Genomic DNA, 22253 nt, shown 5'->3' with positions numbered 1-22253 from the left:
GTGAACAAACATAGCTGACTATTGCCATGGAAGATGTAACAAAAAATTGTTACATCTTCCATGTTTACAATTAGCATGTTTACAATTATCCAGCATTCCATACTGCTAAAATCATTTTAGTTGGCTCCTCATCTTGCCTTCCATAGCTTCGTCGATATCGACAATTCCTTTGTTGGAAAGACCTTGATTCTAATATCAGGTCTTTTAAACAAATCCACCCAGAACGTGAAGTGCCTTTAAAAGGACTTTCCAAATGAATTTCAGTTAACTGGCTTTATACGGCTGTGGTACAGCCTCCCCCCCCCCCTCCTCTCGAAAACATTGGTTTCCTATTCCACTAAACAGGACAGAAGAACTAAAACAATTAACATACAATAAAACACTGACTTAACTGCGTAGTTATAGTTCAAAACAACCGAAACAATCGAGTTTGCCTCTTTACCATCTCCAACTCTTATGGGATTGCGTCTGTAGTTCCCTTTCATTCTGGAATCTAAACTGTTCCATCTAAATGACATTAAATTTTGATTTTATTCTATGTTTCAATATATTTAGTATAATCTTTGAAGCATGATAAAAAAAATACATTTGACGTCAGTCGACATCGTATGGTCGCTTCCGTCCCTCACCCGCTTTTGGGAATGAAGCCTTCTTCTAAAAGAAGTGGTAGGGTCGCAGATGCCCTTTCCACAGTAGAACAAACACAAATATCCACAGGGGGTTTTTCGAACCGCAGTCTCTTGGTTAGAGAGTGGATACACTGACCACTTGGCCAATCAGGCTGAAGCATGATGACTAAATGTAAACTTATAGTTCGATAATATTTAGTCTGTTTATATTTGCTCGTTTCTAGTTAGGTAAATTTTATGACAAGAAATATACATTTTTTATTACATTATAAACATAAATTACAAAAATGTGCCTTAAGAATAAAATTAATTTAAAATAACAAACTCTCCTCAGAAAACGTAATAATTCATGATCATCGATACGAACATTTCTGTTGTAATTTTAAAAGACTGCAATATATTTATTAATTCCTGGGATAAAAACATAATTTGCAGTGTATTGGTTTATAAGTGAGATCCTGTTGAGCATCAAGATTTGGCACGCTGTTCTCTGGCGTTTTTATTTCATACTTCTGTACAAGGGAGGCAATGAAAAAAAATATCATCGTCTTGGCAAAGATTTCTCCTGCGCACTTCCTTTTCCCTGAAAGAATAAAAACAATTATGTTTCCTTTCTTTTAATAAAGAATAAAATTCATTATTATTATTATTATTACGTGACACCTCCAGGGAGTCCAAAGACTCATCGAGGAGGGCACCTACTCTATAACTCTGTCTCTATTACTCAATCCACCAACTACAACATTCTTACTAAGACTTCTGGTTTCCATAATTAGTTATACAATCACACAAAAAATGGCTCCCATACCGGCTTTTTTTATTCTGTTTCCAAATTTAATTTGACATATTTATTAAATTCATTAAAACTCTAAAGAGGTTTTCTTTTTGTTTCTTATTGGCATACTAAATCAGTTGTTCAGAGTCGTAGACTTGTACTAGATGTATAGTGATTTTTGTCCTAGAAATCAAATCTTTATTTCGTGACATTTTTATATTCTGTAATTGCATTACAGAATATATTAATTTCAAATGTTTTAAAGGTCATGATGTTCAGTGCTTACCTAAACCAAATGGCAAGAAATAAGGAAGGTTTCTTGTTCCTTTGCCATCGTTAGTCAGAAATCTTTCTGGGAGAAATTCATCGGGTCTATCCCAATATCTGGGATTGCGATGTATTTGCCAGACATTAATTGTTACAAATGAATTTTTGGGAATGTCAAATCCACCAACTTTAGTATTATCCAAAGCGCTGAAAGAAGAAAAACATAAAAATAACCCATTTGTATAATATTACCTCTATTATGTGAAAAAGCTTTTATTATATATTATTTTAAACTGGCTAACGAATGTACATATACATTGCTTTACAAAAAACGTTCGTGGGTATGAGTTCCATAAAAATCTAGAATTATCTGAAACCAACTAATTGAATGGAAGAAAAATGAAAACAGGCGAACCAATAAGTCAGTACTTAACTGTGGCAAACCGATACGCGTACACAAAGTTTACAATCCACATATAGGTTAGTCTGTGTATAAACACCGAATATACTTCTCTCTTTCGTCCATTCTCTCATCTTTTCATTTATTTATTTTATTTTGTTTGTCCATGCATATATCTACGCAAAGACAAGAATACTGACGCAAACAGTCCCAAATTGGATAATAAGTATACATAATACTTAAATGGTCTGTTACTCAGCCATAACTTTTTTTTTCGTAATGTCATTGCTTCAATTCATAAATTACTTCATTGCTTCTATAATCCACAGCGAAGGAAGTTCCAGTATTTTCTATACTAACAGTAAAAAGAACTTTGTCCAGCCAAATGCAACAGATTTCTTCTCTCTTATAAACTTCGATTATATCTCGTTTTAAATCATATTAGAACTAACCAATCCTCATAATTATCATGACAACAATCCCATTCCATTAAAAACCCTCGGTGAGTTAAGTTACCAGTCATAATCGAGTATTGGACTGATTACATTTGTATAAAAGGGCCATAACTTTATTTTTCAGTTTCTGCTGTCAATCGAAATACGCCAAATCCTTATATAAATCAACTTATATCCATCTGGCATTTTATGCGTACAGAATTAGACATACATTTGTCTCCATTCAATTTTAATCTCCATTTTCGTGTCCACTGTTTCAATATTTTAAGATCACCTGCAAATAACTTCGGTTCTCTGAACAATTGACGACCTTAAGTAACTTGACATCATCAGCAACGAAAGAAAGTTTGTTGTACATCAACTAATTATATCTATCATACTCAATAACTGATTTCTTAGATCGATACTGTTTCACAAAGCATTTTACTTAGTCAAATGCATTTTGACTAAATTTTGGCCGGTACGTGTAATGGTACGTAAACGTCACTGATGCAGCGTATATGCCAAATACTTAGTCACGTGCATCACCACGTGTTCTGGACAACTATTAAAGAGTGCTGCTGGTCAGTAGTCGTCAATAGTATTAATTACAATGGAAAAAGAAAGATTCTTTGGGAGTTATAAAGGGCTGATTGTGTTGCAATCCTAGAGTCTTGCTGGAGCCACGATTTTGAAAACAGTAGAGCTGATTGGTTTCTCAAACGATGAGATAGTGGAAAAACAACCCATTTTGCTTATTTAAGACATCGTCGTCGTTTTTGAAAAGGCTTGTACAGACACGTAGCACTTCCTGTGTGCAAAAACGAACCGAAGCATTTAATGAAGGCTGTTCCCGACGGATATCCTGCCGACTTATGCGCAAGGATTTCAGGATCGGTATTGGCAGTCGGAAACCAGTGATTTCTGCAAAGAACCAAAAGTTTGTCTACAGTAGTGTCAGGAATATCGTGACTAGACACTAGAAGACTCGAAAAAAAATCATGTGGTCCGACGAGTCATGGCACTTTGTTTGTAGCGATAATAGACAGAGAGTTTGCAGGGAGACCCCATGAAGCGATGAACACAGTTTTCCTTGGTCATACAACTCAAGTTTTTGGATGTGGCATCGTGGTGTGAGGTATGTTCTGTTTGTATGGAATGGGACCCCTGATATTGCTGGATGGTCAGGTGTCCTCCTTGGAATATTTGAACGTTGTTGCCCATCACGTGCATCCTGAAATGTTGCTTTCTTTCAGCAGGTGATGGTCGTCTCATGGACAACAGTGCTACTGTTGTCCATGTCACACAATTGTTCTTGGCTGAAGTTGGTTGAACAGCGACTTCTATTGATCTTCACTGGTTACCTCAAAGGCCGAATCTGAACCCCATTTAAAATGTATATGGCATGTTAGAAAAACAGATCCGGGAGCAAAATCTTCTTCCCTCAAAATTCAGGTGAAAGAATGTTGGGTAAACACGGTTTGTTGTAGATGCAATCCAATACCTTGTGGTATCTATGCAAAACGCATATGTGCGTTTTGCATAGATACAGATAAATAAAACATAGATAAATAAAAGTTTAAAATACAGTGGCCGGTACGTGTACTAACTCTATCCTAAGCACTTTTACAATAACATTCTCAAATTCCGTGCTGTATCATTTAAACCATGAAAATCATTCGTTCCGACCATCACATTCATCTGTATTTCCTCCTCATCTCCCTCTCTCCACAGCCATTCTAAATATCCTCTCTCTCCAACGCCCCTTCAGAACCTGTTCAGATTTCATATCTTTGACAATTGAATCCCTATAGGACACCATTGTAATTCTCTCTTTATTCCATGATTTATTTAGTAATATTTTATTACAATTAGAGTATTTAAAACAGCAATATGTATATTTTGCACCAAAATTAGTATTCCTTGATCAAATTACGTTTTTTGCAGTGATACTTACTAGTTATAAACACCTAATGGTAATATAGTTATAAACCTTTGTGCTTCTAATATGAATGCATGCGTGTAGGGGAGGTATTTGCGATCTGCAAGAGTGATTTTCCTGTTCGTTCCCACAACGTTCTGTATTTCTTGTGCTATACGATTTTGCACATCAGGGTAAGCAGACAGCAGTATCACAGCCCAGGAAAGCGACGTAATTGTCGTGTTTGTTCCGCCCAATAAGAAAACTCGCGCACTTGGTCCAACAACAATTTCTGAAAGCAAAAGAAAATATTTTTGTTATTAGTAATAGTATTGCTGGAAATATATTGTGCAAATTAGGTATTTTGAAAAACTGAATCTTATACGATTCACATGTGTTTAAATTTAGCAATGGTTTGGAAATATGTGATTCTGAGTTTATGTTTTGTGGGATGGATTAACAGAATAATTAAAGTCTCGCAAAATTTGAAAAAGAAATAATTTTTTTAAACTTTTTAAAATACCAAAACATTAAGAGACGAACAAGTGTTCATATTTTTCAATAATAATGTAAGAATGAATTTTTTTACGGAATGAATTTTTTTACCGATAATTTGTTTCTTACATATGACATCGAATGTAAAAACTATTAATTCCAGAGCACAAAATTATTTTTATTATTTTAAATTATGGCGTAGTTATCGTAAAAATTGCTTATATCACCTTTCCGAAACATACGTTTGCGAAGCGTTGCTGTAGGATAGTACGACAGGAAAAAAAAGTAAAGATAACGAAAGCCGTTTATAAAGTTCTTCACACTGCCTGTTCTTATATCAAGTAGTTAACATGTACGCCCTACAGGATAAACTCCATTCTGATTATCACTGCTGTTCAACGCGTTGGGGAAAAAAAGAATATTTTTATTGCTGATGAATAAATGGTGCTAGTTGTTCTTTTAATTTTGAGGACAGAACGAAGTCTGAAGGGCACATATCGGGACTGTATGGGAAAGGTTAGAGTGCTTGCTCCCTTTATAAGATAAGATATCTCACCTGAAATATGTGGCTTTGCATTGTCATGCAAGTTGAAGCGATTTTCAATTATAATCAGATTCGTCCTCAATTCAAAGGAAGAAAGTAAACACGAAAAACAAAGCGAAAAGAGAATATTTCTAATCAGTCTGGCTCTGAGGTGGAAGCGATTACATTTGTCCACTGGCCACACCTGCGTGGGAGGCACAACTTTTGAAAATGATCGACTGTAATTTGCTTGTAATAATGCAGTATGACAGCGTCCTCAACATCATATTACTATATAGACACATCGAAAGATGCTTTTTTCAATTGTCGGTACCCACCGTTTATGGTATAACCTAGAAGTAGACTTAGCTTCATTTTTCAATTACGCCATTTGTTGTGTCAGATTTTTAGACTGGCGAAAACCGTTCTAGATTTTGTGACTCCTTCCACTAAAGGTTATCTATGTAATGTTTCTAAGTTTTCTAGGTTTTTTTACAAAATTCGCAACCCTGTTCTAGAGACTCAAGTTGGATTTTTTAACCACCAATAAGCGAAGAAATGGTCTCACAATGGATGATGAAATTCAACTCTGTTTGTTGATAAAACCGATAAACTAACCACACTGCCAACAGTCATGCATTAGTCCTTTTTAGTTTTAATTACACACATGTTATCTCAACCCATGTGAAACTATTTTTAGGCCACCCTTCCGTTTTCGTAGCCAGTGAAAAAAAAATCAGAAATCTCATTTTTCAAACTATACACATAGTACATTAACGTAAAACAAACAAACCTAAATGTTACTAATAAATGGAGTAACAAAAACCTAATAGTATATTGTGTTTTTAAAATTTTAAGTGCTTACCTTCTGTATTTTTTTCCGTTAAAAAGTTCTTTTCTACCTCTGCTAGAACTCCTTCAAGGAACTTTCCATTCCCTGAGGCCTGCACCTTCTTAAACAACTTAATCTTTTCTCTTAAAGGAAAAATGTTTAGAAAGAAATACATTTATAAATAATAAGATTCGTTTTGCTAACAAATAGTGAAATTATATTATATTAGTTACGTTGAGAATAATAAAATAGCGATAAAATGATTGCCAATAATGAAAATAGCAGTATGAACTAGTTAAGCTTTGAAACAGAATATTTCAAATAAAATATTATTACTCGAGATTTTAAGTGCATTATAAAAAAGAACAAATATGAATATGCCCGGATGTCATGGAGTTACGAATGATTTCAATATATCGCAAGAGATTAAAAATCGAAGATAAAAACCAATACATGTGTATGTAATCATTGAAATAGCAAGAATGAACTATAAATAATTTAACGTAACCAATTGAAATATAATCAAAAATACGAATTATGAAAAAGATAATTTATTAAAACACGTAAATACAAGAAATATACACGCGATGTAATTTTTTGTTAATTTTTACTCTTTAAAAATTCTTTACACACTGAGAAAGCAAATAAAAAAGGAGGAGTCTATTTTAGAAATTGATATTTCAATTAAAATTTAGAAGCTCCACAAAAATAAATTAAATTCCGTAAATTAAACGACAATTTAATATATTTAATTATCGCATAATAAGAAATTTAAATCATGTTGACTTACTTAATTTTCTCATTCAGTTTCTGTATAACTGGCGTCAATTTTGGAATTTCGCCCACATTCAGAAGTTTTGACAACTCATGAAGAGCCGGTATGAAAATTCCAGCGCCTGCTTGGAAACCCACTTTATCCATTGCATCCAAGGCATCGTCTAGCAGTACGCGTTTGGGATCAGTGTAACTGAATCTCTCCCCACAAACTGCATACCAAATAATATTATGAACGGTTTTAGAAAGATGGTTTCTACAGTCAAAGGGCTTTCCATTGGTTTCGTCAATCATCTTCAGGAACAAAGATATTTCCTCCTAAAACATAAATATTTAGATCTTCATATTATAGGAAAGGTAGAGGAATTATATCAAACGTAAAAGTATCTGCTATGCTTTTATTAACTGAGCTTAGAATATATATTTTAAAGTTATTTCGCTTCGGGAAATAGGTTAGTTTTCAATGCTAGTATTACACCATTTGTTATTATAATTCTGTAAATAATGATCTTGTATTTTTTTATTTTCTGAAACTAAGTATTAATAAAAATAATTTCCTCTACTAAGCCAATCATTCTTGCATTATAAAAGATTTATATCGAAAATTCAGGGAGAAGGAAATATAACCGAAGACAACTGGCAATAAAATGCGCACGCACGCACGCACACAAACTTAGATAGCAAAAGCATTTAGTAGCAAAGACATTTGGCCGATTGCAAACTGCTAATTTTTTTTACAGAGAGATCCTTTGTCTTTTAGGAAAAGGGGACAGTCTCTTTCTGGTTTGGTATGCCAGGTCCCGATTTGTCTGAACATCACCCCAAGAGCTCGAGGAAGAAAACACCAGGAGATCACCTTTATCCTAATGTGTTGTCACAATGGTGGCATATGAATGAGGAAAGTTCAAGTAAGCACAAGTTATATCCTATGACCTTTCCAAGGGAACAGAATGTATGACTAGTATCAGTAAAGGACGCGAAGTTTCCGTTATTGATCCTCTCGAAGCTAGATTTGGAATTGCAGATGGTCTTGTCTTTGCGTGTTTTAGTAGACTGAGAACTATAAACCGGTTTTAAAATCATGGCTCGGGAAGTAGGCTGAAATTTTAAATGAAGGGAGGTAAAATGCATGCCTTTAAACGGCCAATCCGAGTTTGTTTCATCTTTTGCCTTTGTAGTGCCAAAGGAAAAGGTTGGGCGTGATTTGGGGATGGATGATCTGTGACGAAGGAAGCTTGTACAAAATTGTGATCTGAGTTGCCAAGAGGAGAGGAGACATCTATGCTGTATCTAGAAGGAGAACTGGTTAACAAAAAATGAAGAGTATTATGGGGATATTGAGGATTAGCAGGTATCCGGAGTAAAAAACGTATATTTTGGATTAAGTTATTGCTAATACAAATGTTTTACATGATTTCCAGCTTAGCCAGTGGCGTTGGAAAAGGGAAGCCACTTTTAGCTGTGGAAATTGAAGTAATCTAGGAAGATGATGATTTTAGTGTTTAGGTAACCGAACTGCAGAAAGTAAAACTTCGGAAGAAAACGTTTTTGGAATTTGGAGCGTGGTAAATGTAGCTTGTGAACGTTAATAAATGGGAGAAGGAAACCTTTTATGGCAAGCAATATCGGTTCTCACAAAGGCACTAGTGCCACCTTGTGGCAAAAGAAATCATGAAGTGTGTAATTTGGAAATTAAAGTATTTTATGGCGTTTTGGTGAGATGACTGTGAAAGTATTTTTTAACGTATATTTTTTTCAGGATATTCTGTTTGTTTTATTATTTTTGTTAGTTAGTTTTTGAGAAAGTTTTAATAATTATCTATATAATATTATTATCGTATGTTGCCTTCTACTTTGCTTGATTTGGAAATAGTGGAACAAAATAGAGAAATGCAACGAGAGGAGGTGATGTTGGATATATTGCTCCTGCGGAGAGCCACCAATCTCCTTGCCATAACGTGAATTCAATAGTGCCTGCTGTGTTCTACTATCACCCCCCCACTCCTAGGCATATACTCTGCTACATGGTGTCTAAATATATTCAAGTTGCAACACAAGTTTTCGAATATTAAAAAAAAAACGGTGTTGGTTCTTGAGGAATTAGACATTGTGATAAATGAAATAGACATTTTCCTGCTCTTGAATATGTATCACACTGCAGTCTTTTCACAGGTTGGATGTACATGAGAGTGGAGCGATATCAATGATATTTAAGAGCTATTCAGTTTTCTAAAAATTAAATACAGTGAAATCATGAAAATACTAGTTTTTCTTTAGGATGCTTAGAAATTGATGAATTGATTCTACTATTTAATAAGTAATGTGAAAGCAAAAAGAAATAACCACTTAAATTTTATTTTTATGTATTCTTTTCATGTACACACCAACTGAATTTGATAATTCTGAGTATGGTAAAAGTATGCTAACTTGACGGGCATTAAGTGATTGCGAGTATTCGTAGTAGAAAGCATTTCTGTGTGCAAATTTCTTTTATCTTTCTCCTGAATTCTTAGGAGAAAGATAAAAAAGGCACTTAGAATTCTTGACATATACTAGTTCTCTTCCTTAGTAGATCCCTCTTCGTGAATAACTTGTTTAACACAGGTAGGAAGGAAAATGACATGGGTTATCGCACTGTTTGTTCTTTGGAAATATTTAACTTTGAATTCAAGAAGAGATTGTTAAATCTTATGTTAGGTTCTAAGCAAAAGAGACTTGCTACTGCTTTGCGCGTATAGAAGATTATTGCAGAATACTCAGTACGCTGTTTTAGTATGCTTCTGGAATATGACAAACATGTTTTTGAATTATGGGAAATGCTGTTATTTCATGTACAATATAAGCCCTGCTTCATTACGCATGCCACTGTATTCTCATAAGGAAAAAAGACAAGGATAATAGGATTTAAGCAATGCTTTGTACTTATTAAAAGCATACGATATGCACCTCCGTTCACTCATGCGGTAATATTTCATTTGCATCATGTTGGAGGCTTAATGGGTTGTATACAGCACTCAATGGATTGTATACAGATTGTATAGAGGGCTGTATACAATCCATTAAGCCTCCAACATGATGTCCTACAGCACTTAAGCCTCTAAACACGGATTTAAGTTGTATATTTGGCGAGTTTTTAATTCTACTCGCGTGTACAATTAGTACATACCTGTATGTTGCCTTCATCTGTGACATTTCCGTTTTTCATACTGTAATTAAAGATGCGCCTGTGCAATCTCCAAGTCTCCCCATTTTCTGTAACAACGCCTACAAACACGAATATTATACATTTATTAAATTAGTAAATTATAAATTATTAAAGTACCATATGCAAACTCAAAAACTGGAAAAATATTCTGGAGGCTATTATGGAGAAAAACGATTGGCTGGTTGTATTAATTTGATAGATTATGAAATGAGAAGTACGATGAACTGTGATAAAAAATATTCACTCGGAATTGTTTCATAAGTATATACTGTACGTATCAATATTTTAATAAGGTAGAACAGACTATCACAGCCGTGAAATGCTTCACAGTAACTGCACTTCCCCTTTCAGAATGCCTGGTTAAGTCGAATCCCAGATGAATGAAGTGCAGCTTTCATATGACCCGTCTATAAGAACAAGGGAAATGTGGTGGAAAATAGAGTGTATGATGAGGATGCTATCTACTGGTATTCGTTATCTACACATACCTGCCACTGAATTAGAACCTTTATGCAGATACACTTAAACGTCACTTATGCAGTGTATATGCAAAATATTTGGTCACCTGCTCATAATGTTCTAGTGAGTTATTTTAAAATGTTGCTGGTAAGTAATCGTCAATAGTGTTGATCGCAATGGAAAAAAACAAAGAATCTTTCGGAGTTCGATAAAGGGCTTATTGTCGATGCCCGTCAGGTGGCAGCCTGACGGGCATCGACATTTGAAAACACGAGAGCTCACTGGTTTCTCAAAAGACGAGATATTCTTTGTGTTTAATCAGTGGAAAAATAGCCCACATTTGTTTGTCTAAAAGGCGTAACTGTGGTCCTGAGACAGTTTGTTTGGCAGTCGCATGCCTATATGGAAACCACTGATTTCTGTGAAAAACAGGACATTTCGTCTACAGTAGCATCAGGATCAATGTGACTGGGCACTGAACACTTACACTTGAAAAAGTCATGTGGTCAGAAGAGTTCTGTGCCGACGGTAGACAGAGAGTTTGACTGGAATCCCATGAAACAATAAACAACTCACATTTCTGGAGGCGGTTTCATGGTGTGGGGCGTGTTTTGTTGGTACAGAACGGGTCCTCTGATATTGATGGAAGGCCTGCTGTCCTCCAAGTAATATCAGGACTATCTGGATATTGCTGCGGATAAAGTTCAACCTATAATGTTGAAGTTTTATCCAGCAAGTGATGGTAGTTCACGATAATGTTTCTTTACATCGCGCATGAATTGTTCAGCTGTGGTTCAGTGAGCATGGCAGCGATATTCACCATCTTTTCAGGCTTACACAAAGTCCGGACATGAACCCCATTGAGAATGGGGACGTGTTAGAAAAGCATATCCGGGAGCAAAGTTCTTTTCCGTCAAATCTGAGCTAGTTAAAGGGCAATCTGGTGAACGCCCGTATGTTATAGAATCCTTGCCAAATCACGTATGTGCGATTTGGCGTAGATTCTACATAATTCGGGAAAAAGGAGGTCCAACACGGTATTAAATAAAAGTTTTGAATTCAATGACTTCTATGTGTATCTGGATGATGAAAATTGACAATAAACCAGAATTCACAATCGTACATGTTAATCTCAGCACTTTATGTAGATGATGTTATACTCCTAAATAAACTCGGTCCAAGTTTACAAGATTCCTCCGATGAATTGAATAACTGCTATAATAAATTTGGTATGAAAATTAATAATAATATGACAACAACAGGCAGGAACTTGAAAAAAACAACACGAACTTCATTCTTAATGGAGGACCTGTAATCTATAGACTACGTAATATATTTTATTAAATAATGTATAATGTTTAGTGAAGAGGGCAAAATTAAACAGGAATTTGCATTACATACAAGACGGTATTTACACCAGTTTCAACTTCGGAGAAATAATAAAGAACAGTTAATCAAAGTCTAAAACCCATAGATCTGAGGGTTTCTGAGAAAAATTCAGGGAGTGAACTGATGGCATCACTGGAAGAATGGAATAATGGGTTTGCATTGAATAATGTGTGTATGCAGAGCTGGTTTGAAAGCAGTTTCACGGAGTAGCAAAAAAAATGCAAAAAAATCAAAAACATGATCTGGAGATCGATGCGATTAGTAATGCCTCATCAGATGTTAGTTGTCGTTTAAGAACAACAGGTAAGATCTGATTATATTGGAAGTCCGAGAGGTAGATATTACTTCAGTAGAAAATTGTTTCCAAGTATGATATAAACTTTATTTGGCACTATTATAATATCTGTACACTCTTTGAGGCTGCATATCAAGAAATTGATAATACTGAGCACATAATTAAGAATAAGAAAAATATATTTCAAATAAATTTATTAATCATTGAAGGATATAAATTCGTTTTACAAATACTCTTCCTTTCTACGAAGGTTTGTTTAGATTTAAAAACTATAGTTGACGTTATTTAAGAAATATAAAGTAGAATTTTGAAATGGCAAAAAGCTTCAAAGAATAGCGCGTGAAGGTCAGCTGTACACTGCGAATGACCAATACAGGAATTTGGATTTGCTAAAAAATATTGCTTTCACGTACGAAACTGACTGATACTTTCCTAATTGTCGTTCAGTGAACTCTGATCAAGCTTTTTTTGAGCACTTATCTAACTAAAAATTAAAAGAATATTGTTCAAAATAAGATAATGATAAACAAATATTACTGTTTGTCAATCATATATAACTGTGTCATCCAGTCGTATTTGAGATACGGAAGTATTTTAACTTAAGCCATATAATATAACTTAAGCCATATAATGTCTATCGCTAAGATTAATATATCAAAGTCCAGTTATTTTTAGCGTAGACATTATATTATCACTTCCTGTACCAAATATGATTGGATGACACAGTTATATAAGAAGTCGGTGTTTTTTTTAGCTTTATCTAATTGGGAAGAATAGTGCTTTATTTTGGAGTTAGATAAGTATTTAAAGCCGCTAAAACTGGACTTTGATATATAAAAGTTACGAACTAGTTAGGAAAAATAATGCCCTAAATTAATTTATTTTTACGAAAGACCTCCAATGGTCAGGTACTCTACTCCTACCCATTGGAGGTAACTCATTTTGGATAGAATATCTACCCAAGATGAGTTACCGATCTGACACGGTGGAAGTAGATTTTTTCTTTTCGTATAAAGGGGAATCAGTCACTTTGTTTTTTACAGACAGAAAATACTATTGCGGACGACAGATTGCGTTATGTGGTTAATGCATTTATGTGTGTAGATAAAGATTAAGTAGTGGAGATTAAGATGTAAAGTACACAGTGGAGACAGTAATTCATCTTCAAATGAATAAAAAATAGCCCATATAAAGATCTTTATCACGATGAGAATCGAATTCGGTTTTTTTTTTCTTATCGAATTGTGCATTGTCTCGTCGTTCTTCCAATTTCAGCTATAGTATATGAATATATCACAGTTCCCCATTTTGGTATATTATTATTATTATTATTATTATTATTATTATTATTATTAAGAGACCTCCAGGGGGGTCAGGGATTTATCGGAGTCCATATACTACACTTACCAGCTATCATAATTATTCTTGAATTCATTCACACTGCTTGAACTCATAACATTCAATGGCAATCCATTCCAATCACCAACCACCCTATTAGAGAAAAATCTAACTCTTACCTCCTTCTTAGTAGCATTCATTCTCAGATTCCAAGGATTCCTTCTTGTCCTTTTCCCATCCTCCATAAATTGAAAAATTCCATGAATTGAAATCTTGCATGACCCTTTCAGAAGTTCGTAAGTCTCACCCCCTCATATCACCCCCTCTTTCTTCTGTTTGATAGTGTCTGCAGTCTACAAATTCTCAATCTGTCTTCATAACCATTATTCCACAATCCTGATATCATTTTTAATACTCAGCTTTGCACTACCACCACTATATCAGAATCAAAACGGAAAACAGGAGATCAAATCTTCGCACATAATCCAAGTAAGGTCTTATCAAAACCTTGTAAGGAGACAAAAGGACATCCTTATCTTTACATGTGAACGTTCGTTTTAGCACTGCAATTATATTTTGAGTTGTATTTGCGATCTTTGCTACATGGCCCCTGAACTGCAACTTGTTATCTACTAACACTCCAAGATCCCTAGTCTCATCAGTTTCTTCTAGCATAATCCTTTTAGTATAATAAGACACTGGATATCTAATCATGCCGAAGTGAATTACTTTACATTTACTGATTGAATTGACATCCATTTTACTATGTCCACAATTCCAGCCAATTCAAATCATTGTGCAAGTACTGCATATCAGTAGCATTCCTGATTACTCTACCTATCTTTCATTATCAGCAAAGTCGCATTTCAAATCCGTCCCAATGTACAGTTGAATATGCAGACTCATACCCCCCCATACCACTTTTTGATACCTGTCAGTCAGCTATCCTCTTATACACGCTAATATTCCTTAACCCAAACCCATATTCTCCATTTATACCACAATCTAACATGCTGTATTCTGTCAAAAGCCTTAGCCAAATCCCAAAGTATCTTGGTGCAATCCATTCTACTTGTCTAGGTCAACGGGAAAATTGTTACAGAATGTGAGCAAGCTGCTAAAGCACGGCCTTCGCTTAGTAAACCCATGTTGCTCATTGCAAAGTAGAGATTCACTGTCAACCCATGTCTGAATGTGAGCCCTGACCAATTTTTCAAAATATTCACCACCACTCTTGAGATACTAATTGGGCGATAGTTGGGTACATCGGTCTTTGCACCACCCTTGTGCAATGGGATTACCAAACATTCTTTCCATTCCTGTTCTGAGACTCATATTAAACAACCTGGTAAAAGGAATAGTACAGCTATCTCTTTGACCAGGTTGTTTAATATCATCCCAGTTCAGCTGAGGAATTTTTTCGCACTTGTGTTGATATCCCATCAGCCTCTATTGCTGAATTCTTATTCAGCCTGTGCAACAGCTGCTCTAATACTTCGTCCTAATGCGCCTGAGATTTTTCATCCAGTGAAGAGGTAGCAGTGAGCTCAATTTTGCGTAAGCCAGGTTGATAGCTTTTAAAAAATGGACACTCATTAGTTGAACAAACTCTTTCTGCATCTGTTACACTTACGAGATCTACATTTAGAAGAGTTATTCTTTCATATTCATTCTTTCTTTTACTTGCACCATATTGATGGAATTCTTGTGGGTTGTCTTTAGCACGCAGAGCCAGTTTCTTTTCATGTTCAGACTTTGCTCTCCGTACAACAGTTGTGACTATTCCAGCCTGCTGCTTATAATTTTCATACTGTTGTTTTCATAACATAACATAATTTTAAAAAAGTTTCATAATTTACATCCTTATGCACATAGTATTACTTCCACATCATCATTTTCTTACTAAACTCTTGCTTAATAAGTTTACACATCCATTTGATTCCTTCCCAATTTATTCTTCGAACTCTCTGAACACATTCTGATATCGCATTATTGGTAATTCCAGGCAAACCTCAAGAATATTTTATTGTGTATGTCAATCAAGCTGTATTTTAAACAAATGTTATAATTAGAATGTTGGAATTAGAATTTAGTAGGATATTTGGATAAAGAATTAATTTTGTTTTTGACGTTATTGTTACTGGTAAATCATGCTAGTTAAATAAAAATAGCGTCAAAGAAGACAAGTAATTCGTATATGTAGATAAATCTACGATTTGGTAATCCTAAACTTATACAGCTTTTCATTTTACATTCTCAGTAACTACGGTAATGTAAAATGTTCTTTACCGTTTATGCAAAACTTTACAGTAATAAATATTAGAAAGCGATCACTTAGCGTAAAATTGACATTTGTTTTAACCATCATCAACGATAAAATTCTAATTGTTAATGTTTACTTACCGATTTTACCAGGAATCCTATCAAAACTCTGAAGAGGTGGCTTGCCAAGCAATTCGGTGTTAAAGAAAACCTCTCTCGCAATGTCACCATCGGAAACCACTACTGTATACATTTGTCCAATGTAAAGTCTGAAAAAAAATTATCAAGGAGTGAATATGAACAATAACAACAAAATGAATTATATTTTATAATAGAAAGACATAATGTAGCATATTTCGGATTAAAATACGATATCATATGACATCAAAAAAGGATGTATTAATAGGAGGAAAAAATTTGCTGCTTTTTATCAAGTTATTTGGTTAGTGATAGAATAACTGGATGCTAATAATAGCTAATGCCATAATTCGCGATAAATCAATTGTTAATTATTCAAGCTATAATATAACTACCAAACTTAATCTTAATCAGTAGTATAGTGCTGAATGAAAACATGGAACTCCTCTCACTGTCTTTATTTGGCCACTGTTCTGATTATTATGGATATTTCCCACGAATATCAAATTCGTTATAATCCGTCTACAAACAGTAGTATGTGAAGACTTAAATCTAGGAATAAAATATTAACAATTCTTTATGGTGCATCGAACAAAAGTCGATGACAGCTGCTTATCGACTTTTTATTTTTTCGCCTCCAACTTGCTGAAACGCAAAATTTAGTGCACGTGACCTGTTCTTAGTATGATGATATTTTTTCAATCTCAGCCACGCACATGAACAGTGCATGAGTACACAGAACGTACTGATGCCGTTTCGGTGAAACGTTTCGGCGAACGTTTCACCGAAACGTTCGGTGAAGCACGTTTGAGGTGAAATGCGAATCTGTTTCACCGAAACGATTCGCGTTTTGCTAGTGAAGCTTTACTATCAGCAACGCGTTAACGCTAACGCCGCGCTTCAAGAATTCCGGCATTTGAAGGATAGGAGGAAAGGTCCAATGACAATAACAAATCTTCGAAAAATCATTTTAACCGTTTGAAAATAGCGCATCTTTATCAGTGAATCCAGGGGATTGTTCTTCAACAATTTGACGAAGTTGCAACTGATCTAGTGGAACACGGAATGAACAATGCACAAAGATCCAGCAGTGCTCGTGGATATCAAGGCAACTGGACATGCCATACTCAACTATGTGGAAAATTCTGCGTCAAATGCTGAGGTTTTTCCCCAACAAGATCTTCCATACTCAACATTTGCTTCACGGTGATGCGGAAACTCGACTGCAGTTTGTCCTAACGTTCCTGGCTCGAATGGAGATGGGTGATGCATGGCCGCGGAGTTCTTGTGGAGTGACGAGGCACATTGTTATCTAAACGGTAGTGCTAACTCACATAATTGTCGTATTTGGCGAAGAATAACGCTCACGTGATCCGTTTATATTCACGGAAAGTCAGTGTGGTGTAGTTTCGCTGCCTCGTTTATTATCGGTCCTTACGTTTTCGAAAAACGTCGCCCGACAGAAAAAATGACTTGTACGGTCTCTGCTGTTAGGTATCGACAGATGCTACACAACTTTGTCGTTCCACAACTGCAGCGGCAAAGATGCCTTGACTCTACCATATTCATGCAGGATGGAGCACCACCTCACATTGGATTACCGGTACAGCGAATGTGATGAAAACACTTCACAGAACACAGACTGATTAGTCGTGCACGTCCCACAGCATGGTCACCTCGTTCACCTGACCTCATCCTCTGTGACTTTTGGTTGTTGGGGCCATCTGAAATGCGTGATGTATGAAGGACATATTCATGATTTAGCAACCATGAAAGACAGAATAACGCAGCATGTCAGGCAACCTAATGCAGATCTGCTACGTTCCGCTATAGAAAATTCCATTCCCAAAATGTAGAACATCTGAAAGGAGGACATATTGAACCACATCTGTTAGGCATACGAAATTTGATTTGTTGTGTCTCTTATAGCAATTACTGTTTAATTAATCCCAAAGCACCCGCGTATAGTACCAAATTCCCCATGGTGGTAGAAGTTTGTACTATTTTTTTATCTTCTGTAAATCAAAACTTCATGTTCCAGAGTGTACTTACATCAAGTTTGGTTGAATTTCTTCCAATACATTTTTTGCTGCAGCCCTCTAAAAACTTCTTCTTTAATTATGGCCGCTCTGCATTTTTTTTATTATACAGAAAGATTAATTCAATGATTGGCATTTATTCTCTGTTTAGTTTGCATTAATTTCCTATATAATAAGCCAATTATTACTTTTCGGTAAGTAGTTTAATATCGTCGTCAGTGTTTGTAAGAATAGGCACTTAAGCGGTGAGACCTTCCGATTATCCTTAAATTTAGTAACCGTAATTCTAGGGTTTTCCTATAAGTATTCTTTATATATATATATTGCACGTGTTTTATTGTCCTGTTTGCCTGATCGCGCAACTAAAAACTCCAGAAATAGAACCTCTTTTTTGAAGTTTATATTTCTTAGCACATTTTTAGTGGAGAAACAAATCATCTCGCCACATAGCTTGCTGATATTCATCTGCTTTTGAAGCTTCATATAATTCCCATTTTGTGTAAGGAATTGCCTTGCGACTAATTTTTCCACAGGGATATTTTATATTGTTATGGCCTTCCTTTGTAATGAATTTTATTTTGAATATTATAGGAAAATAATCTGTTATGTTCTACTTATATATTCCGATTTCATTATTCATCTGTTCAGTCTGGTTTCTAATAAAGACATGATCATTACATACAGTGGCGCACTCAAGATTTAATCTTGAGGAGGCCGAGTTGAGTAGACGATTTGAGAATACACACTACGCATTACATGCGCGCTATGACTGAGTATCTGCGGTGATCGTCAATACATGATACACGTGATCTCCTCTGACCCAGCTCGGGCAAACGAAGTAGCACCCGAGCATTGCTTCGCGCACCTTGCGTTCACAGCGGCCAGGCTTATCGAGAGCTATAGGGTATTCCCACCTTATGTGACTGGTAATTCATAAGTAGTATAGAAATAGAAGACATGACACAACATAAATTAAAACAAAAAAAAATTTAATTAGGAAAAGATTTTTGGAAATTTTTCTAGTGTTTTTTTTCTTTTTCTTTTGAGGGGCCAAGGCCCCACTTGGCCCCATCCCTGGGTGCGCCAATGATTACATATATTATATCGATTATTTTTCTAGTTAGAAACATACTGATAGAGCCCAAATTGCATTGGATATTCTTCCATTTCTCTAGGATTTTTAAGGAAGCCTGTTTACATTGCTATATAGAAATTAAACACTTCTGATGCATTTCCGGTAGTCTTTCTAGCTCTTCATTAAAATCATCTGCTCTGGAGTCATGTGATTTATATGTTAAAAATAAATAACATAATTGTTTGTGAGCATTCAATCGTTGTTTTTATATAAATTATTCTGATATTACAATATGCATCTCTAAAATAAACACTGTTATCATTTCCTATTTGACCCCCATCTCAGACAACGTAATCATATCAGACATTGCGCCAGTATGACTTGGAATAATCATAAGCCCGTTCAGATTTTGTCTTAAGTTTCTGAAGTTTCGTATATAAGTTTTTTTTAAGTTTTTCCAAGTCATCTAAATAACTAGTTGAGTGCTCAGATCTTCTTTGATATTGATTCTCTGTAGTTTGAAGTTGTTATTCCTTTTTAAAAATATTTTGTCCTAAATCTAGATAATATTAAAACTGATTGTAATTTTGAATTGTTTGAGAACATGTTTTGGCCTTTTAGTTGCTATCAGTAGCTTTGAGTTTTTTCTTTATGCTTCTTATATTTTATAATCCTGCCATTTCCTACCTTCTTTTGCATTGTGATAAGCAAATCACGTATGCCATTACGAAAATTAAAGAAAGAAGCACAATTAAAAAGAAAAAATTCAACCCCACCTCAAAATTTTGCTTGAGGCTTCGAAGTACAGCCGTGATTTTACCGCAGTGCGGTTCTATGTTCATATAACACCGACATCACTTGTTCTTGACTCATATTCAAGGCTAGGTTAACTACTGTGCTTGCTTGTATTTAAGAATATGTGAATAGCTTAGGAAATTATATTTGATAGTTTTATAATGGTTATCGTACTTGGGAGCATTGCAAAGTTTATAAATCATTGAGTACTTAATTTTTCTCTTTTTTGAAAGCAAACAATTATAGCAATATGACGAATATTTGCAAACGATTGAAAATTATGGAAAACAATAAAAGAAAGTCAATATTCGCATCACCCACAGTAATACTTACGAAAAGACGTCCCCATATTTCTTGGAAAGCTTCTGTAAATCAAGGTGTTGAAATCTGCTAAGAAAAGGCAAATAACCCACTATAGGTAAACCTATTGGACCAGGCGGAAGATTTTTGAACTTTTTTAATTTCAAAAACTGGAGTAGGAAATATACAAGGATCGCTAAACACACAGTAATCACAAAAGATTCACTGAAACTTTTGAAATCCATTTTCCGCAAAACGTCATTCATTTATGCAAGTGTTTATGCATCCACCCCGATCTAGCGAGCTAAGGCTAAATTGGTCAACGTCCAACTTGATTTTGATAGTAACTACAGATGACGTCACATTTCGCTTTAAGATAATTGGTTCGTATTTAGAACTAGCGTTGCTGTTAGCCCGCCTACTTGTCAAACTTTTTTTGGGTATAGCAAAAAATCTTGATAAATGTTTTAGAAAAAAATTGCAAAACTGATTGTAGTTATTAAAATAAGTGCGAAGTGTTTTCCCAAATAACCCTGGTCAACAAATTCAAACTATCGTAACACAGATTTAGTTGATAATTAATTATATTTTGAATTAATGAGTCTGAACTGCAAATCCAAACTCCTTAAGGGTATTTTTTGATTTAAGCATAAATTTTTAATATGTATGCTGTTGGAATATTTTATCATGAAATATTTTATTATCATGAAATATTTTATTATCATGGAATATTTTATTATAGTCAACAATGAAGTCACTAAATAATGATAATTATTGTAACTGTTGTTGTTCGTAATTCTCAAGGTAATTAAAATGGAGCCATGGTTTGAACATATTCTGACACTGTAACCACCGATTTAAACGAAACACATATATTGTGTTTCGTTTAAAAATGTTAACTTTGTTTAGAGTGGCAGTGGTTTGGTGAAAACCAAACGACGATGTAAGAAATTGTTAATCCTCTTTAACTAATGTACTTGTTCTGTTTAACTGATGTCACTTTAAAAAAGAATCGCTAAGAATATTCTCATGATTACAGAAACTGACATGGCGATTGACGGAAGAATCTTCCGCTTCTAGTGTGAATAGAAAGTCACCACCATCACCAGATAAACTTATTTTTACAGTTTCAATAAACATCATCTGATTCTACAGAAAGAAATATATTAGCAACTTTAATTTATATGAACAACAAATGAAGTGTTTAATCTCTTCCACAGCAATGAAAGTTTATTATTATTACTATACTTGTATCTCCATGGAGTCAGAAGACTTCAACTTTCATAACTTTCTTTACCCTCATTTACTCTCAGCACAGTCCCAATTGCTTCTGGTAATTCGATCCGGTCATCCACTACCCTTCTGGCAAAAATTCTAGTCCGCACATCCTCACTAAGCAAATATACAACTTCCAAGAGTAGAAAATCACAACGAACATTTTATGAAGATTTTCAAGTGAAGGTCGAGTTAGCAGATCCCATATATAAGTAGGAGTTGCACTTTTACCGCAGAATCTTCTAAGCAAATGCCAAGCTACAAGCTGTGGGGAAGTGTGTGTGTGTGTGTGTGAGAGAGAGAGAGAGAGAGACAGAGAGAGAGAGAGAGACAGAGAGAGAGACAGAGAGAGACACAGAGAGAGAGAGAGAGACAGAGAGAGAGAGAGAGAGAGAGAGAGAGAGAGAGAGAGAGAGAGAGAGAGAGAGAGAGAAAGGGAGACAGAGAGAAAGAGAGAAAGAGAGACAGAGAGAAAGAGAGAAAGAGAGACAGAGAGAGACAGAAAGAGAGACAGAGAGAGAGACAGAGAGAGACAGAAAGAGAGACAGAGAGAGAGAGAGAGAGAGAGACAGAGAGAGAGACAGAGAGAGACACAGAGAGAGAGAGAGACAGAGAGAGACAGAAAGAGAGACA

The 22253-nt window shown here is 35.1% G+C and overlaps 1 protein-coding gene across 1 annotated transcript; it reads right to left on the bottom strand.

Moving 5' to 3' along the window:
• Positions 1-882: 882 nt before the first annotated feature.
• Positions 883-20614, bottom strand: LOC150101555 (cytochrome P450 2J4-like). Its single transcript, XM_090400833.1, has 8 exons — positions 20379-20614; positions 16140-16267; positions 10217-10314; positions 7067-7368; positions 6310-6419; positions 4463-4718; positions 1691-1878; positions 883-1212 (listed from the first exon to the last, which is right to left on the bottom strand). The coding sequence occupies exons 1-8, from the start codon at positions 20609-20611 to the stop codon at positions 1034-1036; spliced, it is 1494 nt and encodes a 497-aa protein (XP_090256959.1). The 5' UTR covers positions 20612-20614; the 3' UTR covers positions 883-1033.
• Between the last annotated feature and the right edge of the window lie 1639 nt (positions 20615-22253).

This window comes from Typopeltis vanoorti, chromosome 11, assembly GCF_054136105.1.
Source record: "Typopeltis vanoorti isolate ZY-2024b chromosome 11, IOZ_Tvanoo_1.0, whole genome shotgun sequence".
In the NCBI taxonomy this organism is placed as follows: Eukaryota; Metazoa; Arthropoda; class Arachnida; order Uropygi; family Thelyphonidae; genus Typopeltis; species Typopeltis vanoorti.
Note: the sequence above shows the minus strand (reverse complement) of the source record. Positions and strands in the feature narration are given on the sequence as shown.